This window comes from Papilio polytes, unplaced genomic scaffold (genome assembly GCF_000836215.1).
Source record: "Papilio polytes unplaced genomic scaffold, Ppol_1.0 DF824080.1, whole genome shotgun sequence".
Lineage (NCBI taxonomy): Eukaryota > Metazoa > Arthropoda > Insecta > Lepidoptera > Papilionidae > Papilio > Papilio polytes.
This window is the reverse complement of record NW_013525124.1, coordinates 466,891-485,381: the sequence shown is the minus strand read 5'-3', so window position 1 is coordinate 485,381 and position 18,491 is coordinate 466,891. Positions and strand designations below refer to the sequence as shown.

General features: G+C 36.4%; 1 protein-coding gene across 1 annotated transcript in view; it reads left to right on the top strand.

The window, feature by feature from the left end:
- The window catches only part of LOC106099974 (exportin-7-B), a 25,752-nt gene extending 13,212 nt beyond the window's left edge, over nt 1–12,540 (top strand). Inside the window, exons 9-23 of the mRNA XM_013278671.1 lie at nt 512–684; nt 1,141–1,319; nt 2,060–2,208; nt 2,536–2,702; nt 3,277–3,421; nt 3,928–4,078; nt 4,519–4,678; nt 5,706–5,896; nt 7,232–7,361; nt 7,936–8,017; nt 8,937–9,075; nt 9,558–9,635; nt 10,923–11,029; nt 11,616–11,830; nt 12,365–12,540. Coding sequence (XP_013134125.1) covers nt 512–684; nt 1,141–1,319; nt 2,060–2,208; nt 2,536–2,702; nt 3,277–3,421; nt 3,928–4,078; nt 4,519–4,678; nt 5,706–5,896; nt 7,232–7,361; nt 7,936–8,017; nt 8,937–9,075; nt 9,558–9,635; nt 10,923–11,029; nt 11,616–11,830; nt 12,365–12,461 — 2,163 coding nt within the window. The 3' untranslated portion in view covers nt 12,462–12,540. The remainder of the gene's footprint in view (nt 1–511; nt 685–1,140; nt 1,320–2,059; nt 2,209–2,535; nt 2,703–3,276; nt 3,422–3,927; nt 4,079–4,518; nt 4,679–5,705; nt 5,897–7,231; nt 7,362–7,935; nt 8,018–8,936; nt 9,076–9,557; nt 9,636–10,922; nt 11,030–11,615; nt 11,831–12,364) is intronic.
- Nucleotides 12,541–18,491: the final 5,951 nt, after the last annotated feature.

Sequence of the window (18,491 nt, the reverse complement as noted above, 5' to 3'; positions counted from 1 at the left end):
AGTGGTAGAGCCCGCTTTAACATCTTCGCACTGTAGGTTCGGCTCGCCCCCACCAATATCACGACTACACAGAAAACAGGAGTGAAGTGGAAACAATTCCGCGTTTCATCTGATGAGTGTGGTGCCGGAAGCCTATATTTAGTCCTTTTTACTTTTCACCCTTTTCGTCAGAGGAAAGTTTGGAAAGGAAAAGTGGATTTGACGGTGGAGACGCATAGGAAGGGAAATGTCCTCTTTATGTGCGTCTCCTCCGTCAATCAAGGGTAGGCAGCGCATCTGCGATTGCGGATGTTTTTGGGCAGCGGTCGCTTTCCATTTCGGTGGATTCAGGCCGCTTGCGAGTTTGCTACCTTATATTATAAAAAAAAAAACTTGGCAACAATATGCATAACTAACATATTGCAACAATATGTCAAACCAGACTTTACCATTACTAATACTAAACTAAGTTTAACTAAATAGTTCCTAATTATGTTTTTTATGTCCCTAAAATGTATACCGTGAATTCCAGGTGTGGCAGTTCGCTCCCAACTCGGTGCACTATTTGCTGTCATTGTGGCAGCGGATGGTGGCATCGGTGCCATATGTAAAGGCGACTGAACCTCATCGGCTGGAGCAGTACGCGCCGGGGGTCACTGCGGCGTACATCACCTCCAGATTAGACTCTGTTGCTGTTATAGTCAGGTACCATCACCATCACCATCATCATCATCAGACTCTATCAGCCCATTGTTGGATAGGCTTCTAATATATCCTAATATTATAAATGCGAATGTATGAGATCACATTAAGGATCTGTCCCACCACTGGCTGATAGAGGCATAGATAGCTTAAAAATGACGTCACTGTCCGATAAGGCAATAAAATCTGATATTACCATTACGTGTTTATACTCTGGATTATCAGACAATTTACAAGAATTGTGGAAAAGGTCCTAAAACTATACGTCCACGTCCAATAATCAAATCACCTTAACGACGGAGTTGACAATATTATCTGTCTCTTTCTATCTCGTGTATTTGTAATGTGTGTGTGTAAAAGACATGGAATTGATAATATTATCTGTCTCTTTCTACATGGTGTGTTGTGCTGCGAGGGTATGGAGTTGACACGCTACTATCTGTCTGTTTGTGTGTGCAGCGAGGGCGTGGAGGACCCGCTGGAGGAGGCGGGCACGGTGCAGCAGCAGCTGGAGCAGCTGGCGGTGATCGGGCGCTGCGAGTACGGCAAGACGTGCCAGCTGCTGGTGGCGCACTTCGACCGCGCAGCTGCCGAGTACAGCGTGGAGCAGCGCCCGCAGCAGCTGCTGGTGCTGCAAGGTCACCTGCATACTGATTATCATCATCATCAGTCTTTGTTTGCCCACTGGGCATAGGTCTTCCCCAATGCCTTCCACAGAAGGCGGTCCTCCGTCTTCCGCATCCAATCATCAGGTTCAGGGACCAGGAACATGGGTCGTCCTCGCTCCAGATGGACTGATGACTTAGTGATTATAATACTTCATACTAATGATATAAATGCAATAGTTTAGAGGGATGTTTTTTTATCATAAGGTTGCAAACGAGCAAGCGGCCACCCATATCCGCTAAAATGGCAAAGCGACCGCTGCCTATAGACATTCGCAATAGTGGATGCGTTGGATACCCTTGATCGCTTATAAAGAGGATATTTCCCCTTCCTATGCGTCTCCTGCACCATCGAAGCCACGTTTCCTTACCATGCTTTTCTAATAAGAAAAAGGTTGGGAAGAAAAAGGGACTAAAGTTGGGCCTCCGGCACCACACTCATCAGACTGCACGCGGAATTGCTCCCACTTCACTCCTGTTTTCTGTGTGGTTGTGGTACTGGTGGGGGCGAGCCCTACAGTGCGAAGATGTTAAAGCGGGCTCTACCATTGTCTGTGTTTGTTAGAGTTTGTAGCCTAAACGCCTGAACGGATTTCGATGAAATTTGGTAAAGGTGTAGAGAATACTCTGGAAGAGCACATAGGCTACTCGCATTTTTTTCCAAGCGGACGGTGTCACGGGCGAAAGTTAGTATATATAAAATGGTGTTTTAGGTCAACTGAGCTGGTTGGTGTATATAATCGGCGCGGCGATCGGCGGCCGAGCGTCAGTGACGACGTGCGACGAGAACGACGCTATGGATGGAGAGCTGGTCTGCAGAGTGCTGCAGCTGATGGACCTCACTGACTCCAGGCTCGCCAGGGTATCATTTCAATTATTACATCTATACTATTATAATAAAGCGTAAACACACTTCTTTGTTGCCTAAGATGTCAGCAATTACACCATATTTTTGAATAATTCTTTTTTCAATAAAAAGCCCTACACTTACTTCACGCTTTAGGCTATATATTTTCACGCTATTAAACTTAGGGGGTAAATATTTTGGATAAAAACCCTAATGTGGGAAGAGACCGAAGTTGCTGACAAAATCAAGGAAAAGATTGCCAAGGTTTGTCATGTCATGTCATTTTGACATTTGCTATTGATAATTTTAATTCTTAATGTATCTTCTTTCCATTTGAAGCAGGGTGGATGCGAGAAGCTGGAGTTGGCGATGATGTCATTCTTCGAGCAGTTCCGCAAGATCTACGTAGGGGAGCAGGTGCAGAAGAGCAGTAAGGTCTACCGCAGACTGAGCGAGGTCCTCGGCCTCGCTGATGAGAGCCAGCTCCTCAGCGTGCTCATGAGGAAAATGTAAGTTGCATTTTACTAGCTGCTGCTCGCCACTTTGCTCGCGTAAAAAAATAGTAAAAATAGTCTGTCACTCAGTAATGTCATAGGTTTTTAATGGAGCGATTTTTGAAATAGGTCCAGTAGTTTTTGAGTTATTTTAATGCCTTCCTCTTTGTAATATTATCTTTTTTCTTTTTAGTATTAGTATAGATATCTTAATTTGTACATAATCTTACCCATGTTTTATAAAACGACAGGAGATTAATTTTGACAATTTACTATCTGATTTATTTTAGTCTTTTCTGTTAATTTGACATCTCTTCGCTTTTTTAGCGAAATCAAGGGCGCACAAAGCTTGCGAGATAGTGTCATATACTTAATTTGTATAAATATGATGCGACAATAAAAAAAAATCTACTAAACTAATTTAGAGATAAATACGTGAGATTTTGAGTCTAGTATTTTGGTATAATCTTATATTTTTTACTACAAAAATCTCCCTTGAATTAAATGTTAAATTGTCAAATGCCACCTTATACTACTAAAAATGCTATGCTTGTAAAGAAAAGGATGTTAAAAAACGTTTTGTCAACAGAATAACGAATTTAAAATATTGGGGCGGGTCTGAGCCGATCATCTCTAAGACCTTAGGTCTTCTGAGTGACCTGAGCGGAGGCTACGCGTGTGTGAGGAAGCTGGTGACGCTAGAGGAAGTCCAGTTTATGCTGACACATCATACTGTAAGTAAAATGATAATGTCGGAGTTTGAAAATAGATGGCGCTGTTATGTTTTGTTTAATGGACTTAGTAGTTAGTCCCTTAGTATAGATTTTAGTAGCAAACACCATTTAGCGATCGTGATTTATAAAAATAATTATTAGACAAAACTTTTATTTACTGGACTATCTTTTGCCCGCGACTTCGTCTGTGTGAGATTAAAAAAAAATAAAAGGTGGTATATGTGTTCTTCCAGACCATCTTCTGCATTTATGAATTTCATCGAGATCCGTTCAGCAGTTTAGTCTACAAACTAACAAATATCAATACATATAAATTTTTCTATTTATAATACTAGTTAGATTGTTTTCGGTGTTTGAAACTAGATGGCGCTTTTTTAAATTCCCCTTAAACGTTAAATTAATTTCCTAGTCTCACATTCCCTTAGTGTAGATTTTCTCTAAATTTAACATCAATGGTTTCCTTAGCAATCCAATCTAAAACTAAAATATTTTTTTGTATATTTCAGGCGGAACACTTCCCATTCCTTGGCATCTCAGGAGTTGGGCCTTCGGAGATGAGATGCCGCACGATGCTGTACACGGCGCTGGGCCGCCTGCTGATGGTGGAGCTCGGCGAGGACGAGGAGAGGTTCCATGCCTTCATGATGCCGCTCACAGGTATACGCCAGGAGACATTCGGAGGCAATCCCACTATATATGAAAATATACCAGATTATTTCATCTATCTATTTGTAATTCTATACCTATCTATACTTCTATACTAATATAATAAAGGGAAAAGATTTGTATTTTTGTATAGAATTAACTCAAAAACTACTGGGCCAATTCGAAAAATGCACTATTAACAAGCGTCATAATCTCTGAGCGACATAGGTTATAGATTTATTATTTTTTTATTCCACGCGAGCTACAGCTAGTGGTATTATAAAGAGGAAAGTTTTTTATTTTTGTATATATTGAAATAACTCATAAACTACTAGGACTATTTAAAAAATTCTTTCACTATTAAAAAGCGTCATTATCTCTGAGTGACTACATTTTGTTTATTTTTTAATTAATCTAATAGCATATTTAATTAATTTAAATATATTTTCCAGCCGCTTTCGAGAGTATAATCGGTCTGCTGGGACCTCCTGAGAGTCCTTTGTTCGCGTCAGAGGATGCCAAGAAGACGCTTATAGGTCTAGCAAGAGATCTACGAGGACTTGCATTCGCCTTTAATACGAAAACTACGTATATGATGCTGTTTGACTGGATGTAAGTATTAATTAAATGAAACTAGTCTTCGCCCGCGACTTAGTCCGCGTGGAAAAAAAATAAAAACATAGCCCATAGCCATATAGCCCACTTTCTTATGATAAAAGATTTTTTGAAATCAACCCAGTAGTTTTTGAGTTATTGCAATACATACAAAAATACAAATCTTTCCTCTTATATTAGTATAGACTAGCTTTTGCTCGCGACTCCAACCGCATGGTTTAAAAACCAAAAATGAGTAATCTATGAAGGGATAAATCGCATGTAACAAGACGGACGTTAGTTATGAGTGTGGTACACCGGTAGAGGTAGACATAGAAAGAGATGGATTGTGTGAAAGGTGACATGATCAAGAAGGGAGTGACAGATGACGTATAATAGAGTTATTTGGAGGACGAAAACCCGGCGCGCCGACCCTACGGGAGTAGGTAAAGCAGGGGAGATAATGAGTAGTCTGTGTTTTTCCAAACTTCTCTCAGACATCAGTACAACAGTAATTTGCTGAATGATTGTTAGAGTTGTTAGCGAAAGTTAGTCTGTACTAATGTAAAGAGGAGAGATTTGTATTTTTTTATGTATTGAAATAACTCAAAAACTACTGGGGCGATTTTAAAAATCCTCTCAACATTAGAAAGGTAATTTATCTGAGTAACATATGCTATATATATTATTAGCTATTCCAGTGCGACTTCATGCGCATAAAATTATGAAAATTTTATTTTATTGTACACATGTGTCATAATATCAATTGCAAATTTCAAAATGACATGATGACGAACCTTGACAATCTTGTTTTCTTGATGTTGGCAACTTATGGTCTCTTTCCCACATTAGGGTTTTTATCCAAAATATTTACCCCTGAGTTTAATTGCGTGAAAATATATAGCCTAAAGCGTGACGTAAGTGTAGGGCTTTTTATTAAGAAAAGAATTATTCCAAAACATGCTGTAATTGCTGACATCTTAGGCAACAAAGGAGTGTGTGTTTACGCTTTATTATAACAGTATAGATATGTTGTGGTGCGCAGTTACCCGGTGTACCTGAAGGTGGCGCTGCGCGGGCTGGAGGCGTGGTTCGCGCAGCCGGAGCTGAGCACGCCGCTGCTGAAGCTGGCGGCGGAGCTCGCACACAACAGGAACCAGCGCCTGCACTTCGACGTCTCCTCGCCCAACGGGATACTGCTCTTCAGGGAGCTCTCCGCCTTCATATGTGCTTATGGTACGAGAAACCTTGCTTTTCATATTAGTATTTTAATAGATTTCAACAGTGGTGGTGCCCGCTTTATCTTGGCACTGCAGGGTCGGCACGCCCCCAGTAATACCACGACCACACAAGACAGGCGTCAAATGGAAGCAATTCCGTGTTTCGTCTGATGAGTGTGGTGCCGGAGGCCTAATTTATGTCCCTTTCTCTTTACCACCCTTTTCTTATAAGGAGAGGATGGGAAGGGGAAGCGGATTTGACGGTGGAGGAGAAGCATAAGAAGGGGAAATATCCTCTCCTCTATCGGATAAGGGTAGGCAACGCATCTGCAATTGCGGATGTCTATGAGCAGCGATCGCTTCGCCATTTTGGCGGATTCAGGTGGCGGCTTGATCGTTTGCCATCTTATGTTATAAAAAAATAATAATAGTGATATTCTCTTGTTGATTCTGAGGTACCATATTAGGAATATGAGCCTTTTTTATTATATAAGTTGGCAAACTCGCAAGCGGCCTGAATCCACCAAAATGGAAAGCGACCGCTGCACATAGACAACCGCAATTGCAGCGCTGCCTACCCTTCGGAGGACACGCACATAAAGAGGACATTTCCCCTTCCTATGCGTCTCCTCCGTCATATCCTCTTTTCCTTTCCATCCCTTCCACTTAAGAAAAGGGTGGAAAGGGACTATAATTAGGCCTCCGGCACCACACTCATCAGACTGTACGCGAAATTGCTTCCACTTCAGGCCTGTTTTTTATGTGGTCGTGGTATTGCACCGGGTGAGCCCTGCAGTGCGAAGATGTTAAAGCCTTCACCAGTTCTAGAAAATAACCGTATCACGCTCTACTGGGATCGATCTATTATTACGGACAGGACTACTGCCGATAGGCCTGATATAGTAATAGTAGATCGGTCTGAGAGTTGTGTAATGTTAGTCGATATCACTATCCCACCTAACATCTAAATTCGCCTAATTAGCAAATGACTGATGCCAAGATATCCGCAATTGCAGATGAGTTGTCTCTTAAATGAGAGTGGAAACGCACATATAGAGAATATTTCCTTTATGCGTTTCCACCTAATAATTCCTTTCCTTATCAGAAAAGGATGGGAATGGAAGAGAGTAATTTCAATGACCGCACATATTTGTGCATTTTGGCTTTTAAAACACGTTATTTTGCCTTCCCATCATCTTATAAATGACAAGGAAAGGGACTACATATGCTCTTTAGACTTGTACGTGGAATTACTTCCACTTCACACCTGTCTGTGTACGAAAATGCAGTGTGAAGATGTTAAATCGGTTTACCACTATTAAATGTCAAATGTCAAGTGTTATTTTTTCAGGCAGCAGAATAGTGACAATAGAAGTGGGCAAGAAGGATATGTACGCAATGAAATTGAAAGGAATATCAGTATGTTTTTGTATACTGAAAGCTGCGCTCTGCGGGAACTACGCCAATTTTGGTGTATTCAGGTATAAACTAGCTGTCGCACACGACTGCGCGTGGTTTGAATAAAATTTTGTATCTAAGTTTTAAATCTGTGACAAATTTTATATAGATATTTTCTATGAAAAATGGTATTAATCAGAATGTAATTTTTTACAAAACAAACATTCATTTTTTTTTTGTTTATTCAAATTATAATGTAATGGTTGGATAATTTGGAAAAAAAAAAACTATTTTCTATTTAATCTATATGTTTTAGAGATACGTAGTATGATATTTGCAAAGGTCACTTGAATTCGCCAAAATGGCGAAGTGATCACTACCTGATTATCGCATTTAATAATGTTGCCTATCTTTAAACAAAAGAGAGAACGTAACAAAACATGATATTTCGCCCTTCTATGCGTCCCCTCCCTTTCCAATGCAACGAGAAGGGGAAAGACTAATTCTACAGCACAGTAATCAGAGTGTACGCGGAATTAGTTGTCAATAGTGGGGTATTATGTGTGCAAATAATGTCATTCCCCTGCCTCTAGAATAGGTAAATGACTGAAATAATTATTATTTCGTATTAGTAATACAGTTCTCATGATTTTTCAGGTTATATGGCGACGAGGCGCTAGACAACGCATTGAATATGTTCGTGAAACTGTTGCTTCATATACCGCAGAGCGATTTGTTGGTCAGTGGAAATATAGCTTTATTAATAAATTCTAACCAATATATACTTAATATAGATTATTAAACGTAAACACACGTTACTTAGTTACTTAGGATGTCAGCAATCGTAGTATATTTTCGAATAATTCTATTTTATCAAAACACGCTTTATATCTTCAAAGTATTAAACTTAAGGCGTTAATAAGTTAGAAAAAAAACCTTTATGTTGGAAAGGAATCAAAATTACAACCTGACAATATCAAGGTAATAAGATTGCAATAGTAACGGTAATTGTTATCCAATGTTTTTAATTTTATTTGAAATAGCTCTTCCCGTGCTTCTTCATCCGCATGAAATTATGAAATTTTTATTTTATTGTTTACATTTGTCAAATTATCAATTGCAAATGTCAAAATGACATGACATTACAAACCTTGGCAATCTTGCTTCCTTGATGTTGGCAGCAACTTATGGTCTCTTTCCCACATTAGGGTTTTTATCCAAAATATTTAAAGTTTAATGGCGTCAAAATATATAGCCTAAAAAGTGACGTAAGTGTAGGGCTTTTTATTAAAAAAAAGAATTATTCAAAAACATGCTGTAATTGCTGACATCTTAGGCAACAAAGAAGTGTGTGTTTACGCTTTGTTATATTACATTTGTTCGTTTATCAACAAGTCTGCGTTTGTACCATAATCCACAATATCTACGTATTTGTCGTTTTACTAACTATCGCGCGCGACTCTGTCAGCGTGATAAAAAAAAACAGACTATCCTCTACATATATGCCAAATTTCATCGAAATCCGTTCAGCCGTTTGGGCTACAAACCCTAACAAACATCCATCCATCTAAACTTTCACATTTATAATATTGGTAAGATTAGTAAGATTCACTACAAATATATAGTTTCCTTTTGTTTATATATATGTAATATTGCAGGACTATCCGAAGCTATCGCAGACGTACTACGTGCTGCTAGAGAGGCTCGCACAGGACCACATGCCGTTCCTCTCGTCGCTGCAACCGGAGGCTACGCTCTACATACTCTCCTCTATATCTGAGGGTTTGACGGCGTTAGGTCAGTATATACATACGGATAATAATTAAAAAAAGTAATTCGCCAAAATGGCGAAGTGGTGGACAGGGGAGGGGACAAAGATATGATACTTTCTTTTTATGCCTTTCCTCCAGCCTTCTCGTCCTATTCTTCCCTTTCAATAAATTCTTGAGAAGGGGAGGGGACATGATATAAAGACATTGAACTTACTTAAGTTCAATGTCTTTATATCATATACTTATATCCGTGTACTTTCTGATAACCGTGTAGCGGAGGTCTCATTCGCTTTCCCTTATGATATGGGCGGGAAGAGTAGGAGTATGTGACAGGGAGAGGGACACACCTGAAAGTAACGTTCCCTTCCTGTGTGTTTCTGTCCTTTAAAGGAAGACAAAGCATCTGAAAATCCGGATGATCCCTTTGCTGTTTTGGCGAATTGAAGTGGATGAAATTGAATACAATGTTTTAATTTGTAGACATAAATTGTATGTTTTGTGTTTCAGATACGAGTGTTTGCACCGGATGTTGCGCAACATTGGATCACATAGTTACATATCTATTTAAACAACTAGTACAGAAAAGTGAGTATTTTAGATATTTCTACACTAACGGTAGCTCTCAGCGGCTATTTTACTACTCTGTAAGAAAGAAAGTACCGTTTCGTACTTTCTCTACAATCAGAAACTACTAAAAAAATATTATAAATAGTTTTGACCACTCGCCCCTTTAATATACCAAAGGCATCGCCTTATCTTTTAGCGATGCCCTATGTCTACACTAAGGGTAGCTATTAGTGGCCTTTTAACTGTGCGTTCCGTTTTATAGATAGGTGAGTCAAACTAAGCCAAACTAAACTAGGCTAACCAAGCCGAATATGAATATTGAAATTTAAAAAAAAAATCATTTTTTAACACTAAATAACTAGATGTTTTAATTCAAAAATATTTACTAGTAGAATCTCGATAAACTCAAACCTCTAACTTCAAAAAATAATATGTTCCCTTTCCATTAGAGCCCAAAACCTCTACAACATAGCTTGATAGCTTAAAACCTCTATAACTTAAAGTATTTTGTGTTTCCCTTGGACTTAAACTTATCGAGGTTCTACTGTATATACTAAGGCAGGGGTGGCGAACTACTGAAACGCGTACCATAAATGGCACACAACATAATATTTTGGATACGTCAAATATCATAAAAACATCAAATGAAATAAATTATAAAGTAAATACACCATGGAATTGACGAAAAGGCGAATCTAAGAAGGCATTACTTTAAAAATGGCACTTTTATGAGTAAATGTTGACCACTGCACTATAGTTTGTCTAAATAAGATAGATTAGTTTGATAAATGACGCATATGAAGTATCGAATTAAATTTGTATGAAGGCAAATGCCATACTTAATAGACAGGTATCGTAGTGACGAACACGCAGCGAACAATTATGAACTATCGATATTCGGTTTAAATAATTATCAAACTCAACTAAAATTATTATTTTCTTATTCACTAATTTATAGGACAATTCTAGTATTGATTACAGTGTAGAGAATTTAGCGATGACAGAAATAATAGCGAAATCCAATTCGATTACGTACGGCTGTAGTAGTAATAAACATTGATTTAGTTACACTCATTATTTGTTATGGTCATTATTAATTTGAGTGTTTTTTTTTATTTCATAAATTATAACTATAAATCTATCGATTCCAACTTCTATAAGAATAAAAATCGAAAATCGATAAGATTCATGACTGATTTTACACAACCCATCCCTACTAAATTTGAAATGAATTGTCAAACTAATCTGAATTATTTAGACACGGACATTTATAAGGTGTATACTAATGACTGAGTGCGGTTGCAGCGAGCAACAAGGTGGGCAACCCGCGCCAGCCGCCGCCGGAGACCAGCAACATGTTCGTGGAGGTGCTGCAGCGCAGGCCCGAGATCATGCAGCAGCTGCTCGCCACCGTCAGTATACTGCTGCAGTACACAACACCAATACGAACATATCGAGTTTTAACACCAATAGCCTAATGGTTTGGGGTACGGATTCAATTGTGGTCGAAGATTCGAATCCCACCATTCGACTTGTGAACGTAACTGGAATAGTTACAGGAAATATTAGTAAATTAATAAAAAAATCTACTATTTTTCAAAAAAAGTCTAAACACACTCATTTTAGTTATATAGGAGGTCAGCGAAAACATATATTTTTTAATTATGACTTTTTTTAATGACAACACCACTGCTTACAACATAAAGGGCCTTTCCCACAATTCTTGTAAATTGTCAGAGAACTATCCAACGTATAAAATATGTGATGGAAGTATCGGATTTTAGTAGTCTGGCAGTGACGTCACGCCTCTATAAGCCAGAGGAAAGATTTGTTATTGTATGTATTGAAATAAATCGAAAACTACTGGGCTGATTTATAAAATTCTTTAACTATTGGAAAGCTACGTTGTTAGTGAATATCATAGGCTATTTTTTTTTTACTTTCACACGAACGGATTCGCGGGCGAAAGCTAGTTAGTACATAAAATTGTATGTTCAGGTGTTGAACGTGATAATGTTCGAGGAGTGCTGCAACCAGTGGTCGATGTCCCGTCCCCTGCTGGGGCTGGTGCTGCTCAACGAGGAGCAGTTCTCCCGCCTGCGCGCGGAGCTGATCGCGCGCCAGCCGCGCGACAAGCAGCCGCAGCTCGCGCACTGGTTCGCCAACCTCATGGCCGGCATCGAGCCCAACCTGCTCACCAAGAATAGGGATAGGTATGTAGGAAACAACGCTACAACTGTTAAAACTAATTCGCCAAATCGGCGAAATATTTTTAAAATTCGCTAAAACAGCGAACGTGTTTTTTTTAGTATTAGGTATTTATTGTTATTAGGAAGTGGTGATATTGAATAACGTAAAGTAGTTTAATTATTGTTAAAATTCGCTATAATAGCGAAGTTAGCAATTGTTTTTTGCAGAATTTGTGTAGTGTAGAATTTGACTAAATAATAGTGATTAATATAGAATGCGCTAAAAGAGCTTATTGAATAATTCGTCAAAATGGCGAAGTGATCGCTGTCCATATATATAGATCTTAATCCTAATAATGTTTTTTAATGTAAATTTTTTTTTACTGCTTTGACTTAGGCTCCACAAAAATTAGAAAATTTTCGTCAATATCCGTTAAGCTGTTTTGTATAATCTTAGTAAAAAATATCCATACATCCAAATTTGCATTTCTTGATTTGGCAATTCATTGTTCAAATTGATAGATTATAAGACAATATTCAATAAAATGTGTGTTCCAGGTTCACACAGAACTTGTCAACGTTCCGTAGAGACATCAACGATCTACTGAAGGGCGCGAACGTGGCGCAGCAGAGTAATGACATGATGACGTCATAATTTACATACATACAGTCACACAAAGATATCTAACCCAATGTTTCGCTCTCATAAAATGACATATCGTCTCCGTATGTGGAAAAATATACAACTTCAATATATAATATAATAAAGCGGAAACGTACTTTGTGACGTAAGATGTCAGCAATCACATTCGAATAATTCTTTCTTTAATAAAAAGCCCTACACTTCCGACATGCTTTAGGCTATGTTTTCACGCTATTAAACTTAGGAGGTAAAAAATTTGGGAAATAAACCTTCATGTGGGAAAGAGACCATAAGTTACAAGCTACCAACATTAAGGAAGCAAGGTTATTGTTAACGGTAATTTTGACATTTGCAATTGAAAATTTGACAAACGTAAACAATCAAATAAAGTATTTATTCTAAGCGGATGGAGAATCACGGGAAAAGCTAGTTTTGGTACCTAATTTTCGTTGTTTTTAGGACAAAAAAATCTTTATATCTTAAATATTCTAAATATAGCCATTTTTGGGTTCATGATGGAAAAATACAGTCAAATTAAAAAAAGTAGAAAAAAAATATCTAAATCGGTTAAATAGGACTAAAAGGAATCTTAAACATGAGAAAATTCTTAACAGTAAATATTTCCGTTTATTTGTTTCAATTTTGTATTGAAACAACTCGAAAACTAGGCCGAATTTAAAAATCATTCCATAATTAAAAAGCTACGTTATCATTGAGTGTATGTTTTATATTATTTTTTTCACGCGGACGAAGTCGCGGGCAATAGCTAAGCAATAAAAATGAAACGCTAAAAAAACCAGTAAACAAGAAACTATGATTTTGGGGTTGTTTTGTTTTCCACTGGACTATAAAACAAATTGCGAAATTAAAAATACGTGAGCTGTCAAAATTATGTCTGGTCAAATAACTTTCGGTTGAATATAGAAGGGTCATTATTATTATTAAATTTAACATAATCAAACGAAATAATAGTATTTTGAGTGTAAAGTATTACTATCTAACAATAAAAATAATATTCCAATTAAGGGTCTGTCCCACCACTGGCTGATAGAGGCTCAGATAGCTTAAAAATGTAACTGTCTGATAAGGGAACAAAATCCGATATTTCCATCACATTATCACTTTCGATTGTTATCAGACAATATACAATTTGGTGGGACCCTTAGGGCTTGTCCCACCACTGGCTGATAGTCTCAGATAGCTTAAAAATGTATCAGATAAGGGAACAAAATCCGTATTTCTATCACATATTTTACATGTTAGATTGTTATCAGACAATTTACAATTTGGTGGGACAGGCCCTAATGGTCAATATTGGATTTTATTTAAAATTTGACTGCTTGTAAAATCTTTTTAAATATGACATGTTTTTTTCTTTCTGTTTAAAAAAAAGTAGTAAACGACTAGTAAAAAATTGATTGGAATAGTCCGCCATTTTGAATTATTTTGGCGCCAAGTGATTTTTTTTTGTCAATATTTTTGTATTTACATTCCTAATAGCGGAAATGGATTTTTATCGTTTATTATTGAATATTGATTTATTTAAAAGATTCGGTTTTAAAAATTGTATATTCAGTTGTAATAAAAGATTTTCAAGAATTAATAAAATTACTGAGGTAAATACGGCTTTTTCCGTTTACCTAACCAGTTAGGTAACAAGGATTTTTTTCTGTTTTTGTAAAACTAGGGTGCGTATACTTTTCTATTTTCCGGACCATCTATTACTTTTATTATTATAAAGTAAAGTATTACTTTTCCTTCAAATCTACACTATTATAATAAAGCGTAAACACACACTTTGTTGCCTAACATGTCAGCAATTACACCATATTTTTGAATAACTCTTTTTTTAATAAAAAGCCCTACACTTACGTCAAGCAATTGAATTTAGGGGGTAAATGTTTTGGATAAAAACCCTAATGTGGGAAAGAGACAATAAGTTGCTGCCAACATCAAGGAAAGGTTGTCAAGGTTTATCATGTCATGCCATTTTGACATTTGCTATTGATAATTTGACAAATGTAACAATAAAATCAATTTTTCATAATTTCATGCAGATAAAGCCGTACGCAAACAGCTGATTGCATATAATGGCTGTGTGGTGTTCGCCGGAGTGAACTTGGCCATTTTAACATGGGATTGAGGACATGAAACTAACAAAGTGTACCCACCCTAGCAAAAAAAATGATTAGTTAAGAATTATTCAAAAATATGCTGTAATTGCTGACATGTTAGGCAACAAAGAAGTGTGTGTTTACGCTTTATTATAATAGTATAAAAGTATAGTTTTGAAGGAAAAGTAATACTTTATAATAATAGTAATAGATGGTCCGGAATATAGAAAAGTATACGCACCCTAGCGGTTACGAAAACGGAAAAAAATACTTGTTACCTAACTGGTTAGGTAAGTTTAGTTAGGTAAACGGAACAAGCCGTAAATAATTAATTATTTACGGCTTACTCACGTATGCTTTTGTTTTTCCGGTGACGGCACCGACCAGTTTCAGACCCTGCGGGGGTCCTTCTTCAGGGCGAGAGTTAAGTATATGTCGCGTTCGCGTCGCGCCTCGCACTGAAAAACAAAACAAAAGCAGGCAAGCAAAACAAAAGGAAAAACAAAAGCATACGTGAGTAAGCCGTAAATAATTAATTATAAAATGTCTCACGAAAGTTTAAATAATTTAAGCCGTAAATACTACTCAAAAAAATCGCTTATTACGACTAAATGACCTATCGATGAAGCAATCAGTGCAGTATTTTGTAAAAACTTTTTCCATATATACGCAATTTTTAATTATTCGTAGGAACCTAATAGTAATATATGAAAAAAAGAGGAAATACAGAATACCCTTTTTTCCCACACCTCTCACTCTCCATATTATATCTTCTCAGTCATGTAAATGTCAATTTGTTAAATTTTCATGTATAGTGCGATATTTTATCTGGCCCGGAAATGATATCGAGACTTATCACTTTTAGACAACTTATTTAATTAATACTGTCGCTTTAAACTCAGAGCAACACTTCTCGTCAGGACTCAGGTTGCGCGCCAAAATACATACTTCTAGTGACATTGACAGCTGTCAGCTGTCAGCTAGGGACGTGACGTTTATGTCGATAATCTAGAGTTGCGCCAACTCTACAGCACGGTACTAATTTTGTTCTAACCATTACGAAATATTAAAGTATAGGTAAAAACATTAATATATCTAAACAATTACAGTAACAAAGAGCTTCAAAAAGTATAGAGGAGGCATAGTTGACAATTCACTTGAGACATTTTTTTACAAAACTAACGCTAAATCCATTTGTCAATTAATTTTATTTAAATTAATTGCCAATATATGTCATTTAATAATAACAGTGGTAGAGCCCGCTTTAACATCTTCGCACTGTAGGGTCGGCTCCAGCAATACCACGACCACACAGAAAACAGGCGTGAAGTGGGAGCAATTCCGCGTACAGTCTGATGAGTGTGGTGCCGGAGGCCTAATTTTAGTCCCTTTTCCTTTCCACCCTTTGCTAAGAGGAAATTATGGGAAGGAAAAGTGGATTTGATGGTGGTGGAGACGCATAGGAAGGGAAAATGTCTTTATGTGTGTCTCGTCCATCAATGAAAGGTAATCAACGCTGCAATTGCGGCTGTCTATGTGCAGCGGTCGCTTTCCATTTCGGTGGATTCAGGCCGCTTGCGAGTTTGCCACCTTATATTAAAAAAAAATAATGAAACGTTTTTATTTTGTAATACTGTTTAGTTTATAATAAAAGAAAGGGCTATAATTTAAAAAAAATGTTTTATTACATGCCAATAAACAGAGGTGGCACTAAATTTGACAATTGATTTAGTACTTGCCAGAGAAAGTACCGGTGAAAAAAAAGTTTTCTGGCCCATTCCGCTAAGGGAGTGGCTTAGACAAGAAACTGAAAAAAAAATTGTTCTGTCTCCTCTATATATTTGAACTTCTTTGTAATAGTCCTACGGGTCAGATAATGTCAATAAATTTATATTTTACACTAATTCCTTAAAACAATCAGTGAATTACTAATTTCTGAGGCTAATTTAGTAATAAAATAGCCTTAAATAATTTTCCAGTCTGAAATCTGTGAGTCTAGTCGTTTAAGTTTTTGATATATTTCTATGATATAAAATGTCGATGTCACAATAAAGTTTTCTTTGTTATGTAGATATATAATCTATAGATAATCAAAGCAATAAACAGGTAAAATGGCCTGAAATCTTTAGTTGAGAAATTTAATAGTAACCAGTACTAAATTTGCCTAAAAATTAACAAATTTTTTACTTATATTAATTTGTAGTAATCTTACTATCTTACTAATATTATAAATGCGAAAGTTTGGATGTTTGTTAGAGTTTGTAGCCTGAACGACTGAACGCATCTCTGTAAAACTTGGCATAGACGTAGAGGACTTACGTACTCTGGACGAACACATAGGCTACTCACTTGTGTTTTTTTAATTCACGCAGACGGCGTCGCGCGTGAAAGCTAGTAATAAGATAAAATTGATAATCGTTTAATCTTTAATTTTCTACTAAATTTTGGTAGTTTGGTAGTTTTTTTGACACTACCTTGCACTAATGACATGGTAATGACAAATTGACTCTGACGTGAAACTTGTATATATCTATAGATTATATATCTATGGTAGCTATATTTACAGAAAAATATGTTTTTTTGTTCAGTTTCTGAAGTCTTTGAAGAGGAAAGTTCATTTTTAAAAGACATCTGTTTGAAATGTATTGAAAAAATCAAATTGATTTGGTAATTTTTATTACTATAGGTAAGAAAATTAATTTTTGTCCCGAAACTTTTAGAAACATGATTTTTTTTTTAATTTTAATGAGTTATGAATTTTGTATTTTGTTGATATGATTATTATGAAGGTTTTTGTATGTAAATTTGTATGAAATTTATTGAATAATGTACGGATGTTAGATTTTAAATACATTTTCCATACTAAAGCGACAATGGTACTAAGTGGTTGTTTTGAATGATTTTTTTAACTAGAAAATAGTTTGAAAAAGTCTACTCGGAAGATAGATTTTGCTTTCAGTGTTGTGCCTGTTGATATTTCTGTCTCTATTAGTTCAACTATCGCCAAAATGGCGAAAATAGGCATAAAATATCACGACTTAGCCTATCTATATGAGGTGCATAGCGGTGACAATTTGACACTAAATATTAACCTCCCGTTTCAATATCTTATAGACCTACAAGGATCTTGTAATTTTGACATTGACAGTGGCTAGCTAGTTTTTAGTGTTGCCAGTAAAGAAAAATTCCCTACTTTCTCGATTTTTTTCAAAAAAAAATTGCAAATTATGACCTAAGTACCTAATTGTTTATTATTAAAATTGGAACGTCTTCAAAAATTGTTACAGCTTTATGATTATTCAAAGACGTAGACTGTACTTCGAACTTAACTCAAACCTCGGTAACATAAAAACCTCTTTAACTTCAAAAAATAATATGTTTCCTTCCCATCAGAGCACAAAACCTCTACAACATAGCCCCTTGATAACTTAAAACTTCTATAACTTAAAATATTTTGTGTTTCCCACGGACTTTAACTTATCTACTGTATATAGTTTTTTTGTTCAGAATCAATAATGAGTTAAAGTTGTCTATGGTTCTAATATGAGTTATACCTACATATATCGGCACGTGATTTTTTTCATAGAATTTCGTAATTGTAAAATATTGACATTTCTTGCAATTACTATGGTTGATGTTATTGGTCAAAATATGACACTTCTAACCACATTTTTAGGTTTCAAAATGGCTAACTATAAGATACTTGTAGGTCTAAACATAACCCTTAAATACCTGAAGTTTGAAATTTGATACCGAATTTAATCGCATTTGGCTATAATCGATTTTATTTCAATATTAGACAGTTCATGTCACCTTTGATAATTTTAAATTAGAAACTTTGATTCCAAAAATCCAACAAAAACATGGGACCCGCCTGCAAGCACTTTTCGGATAAAAAAAAATTATCAAAATCGGTCCACTAGCGGCG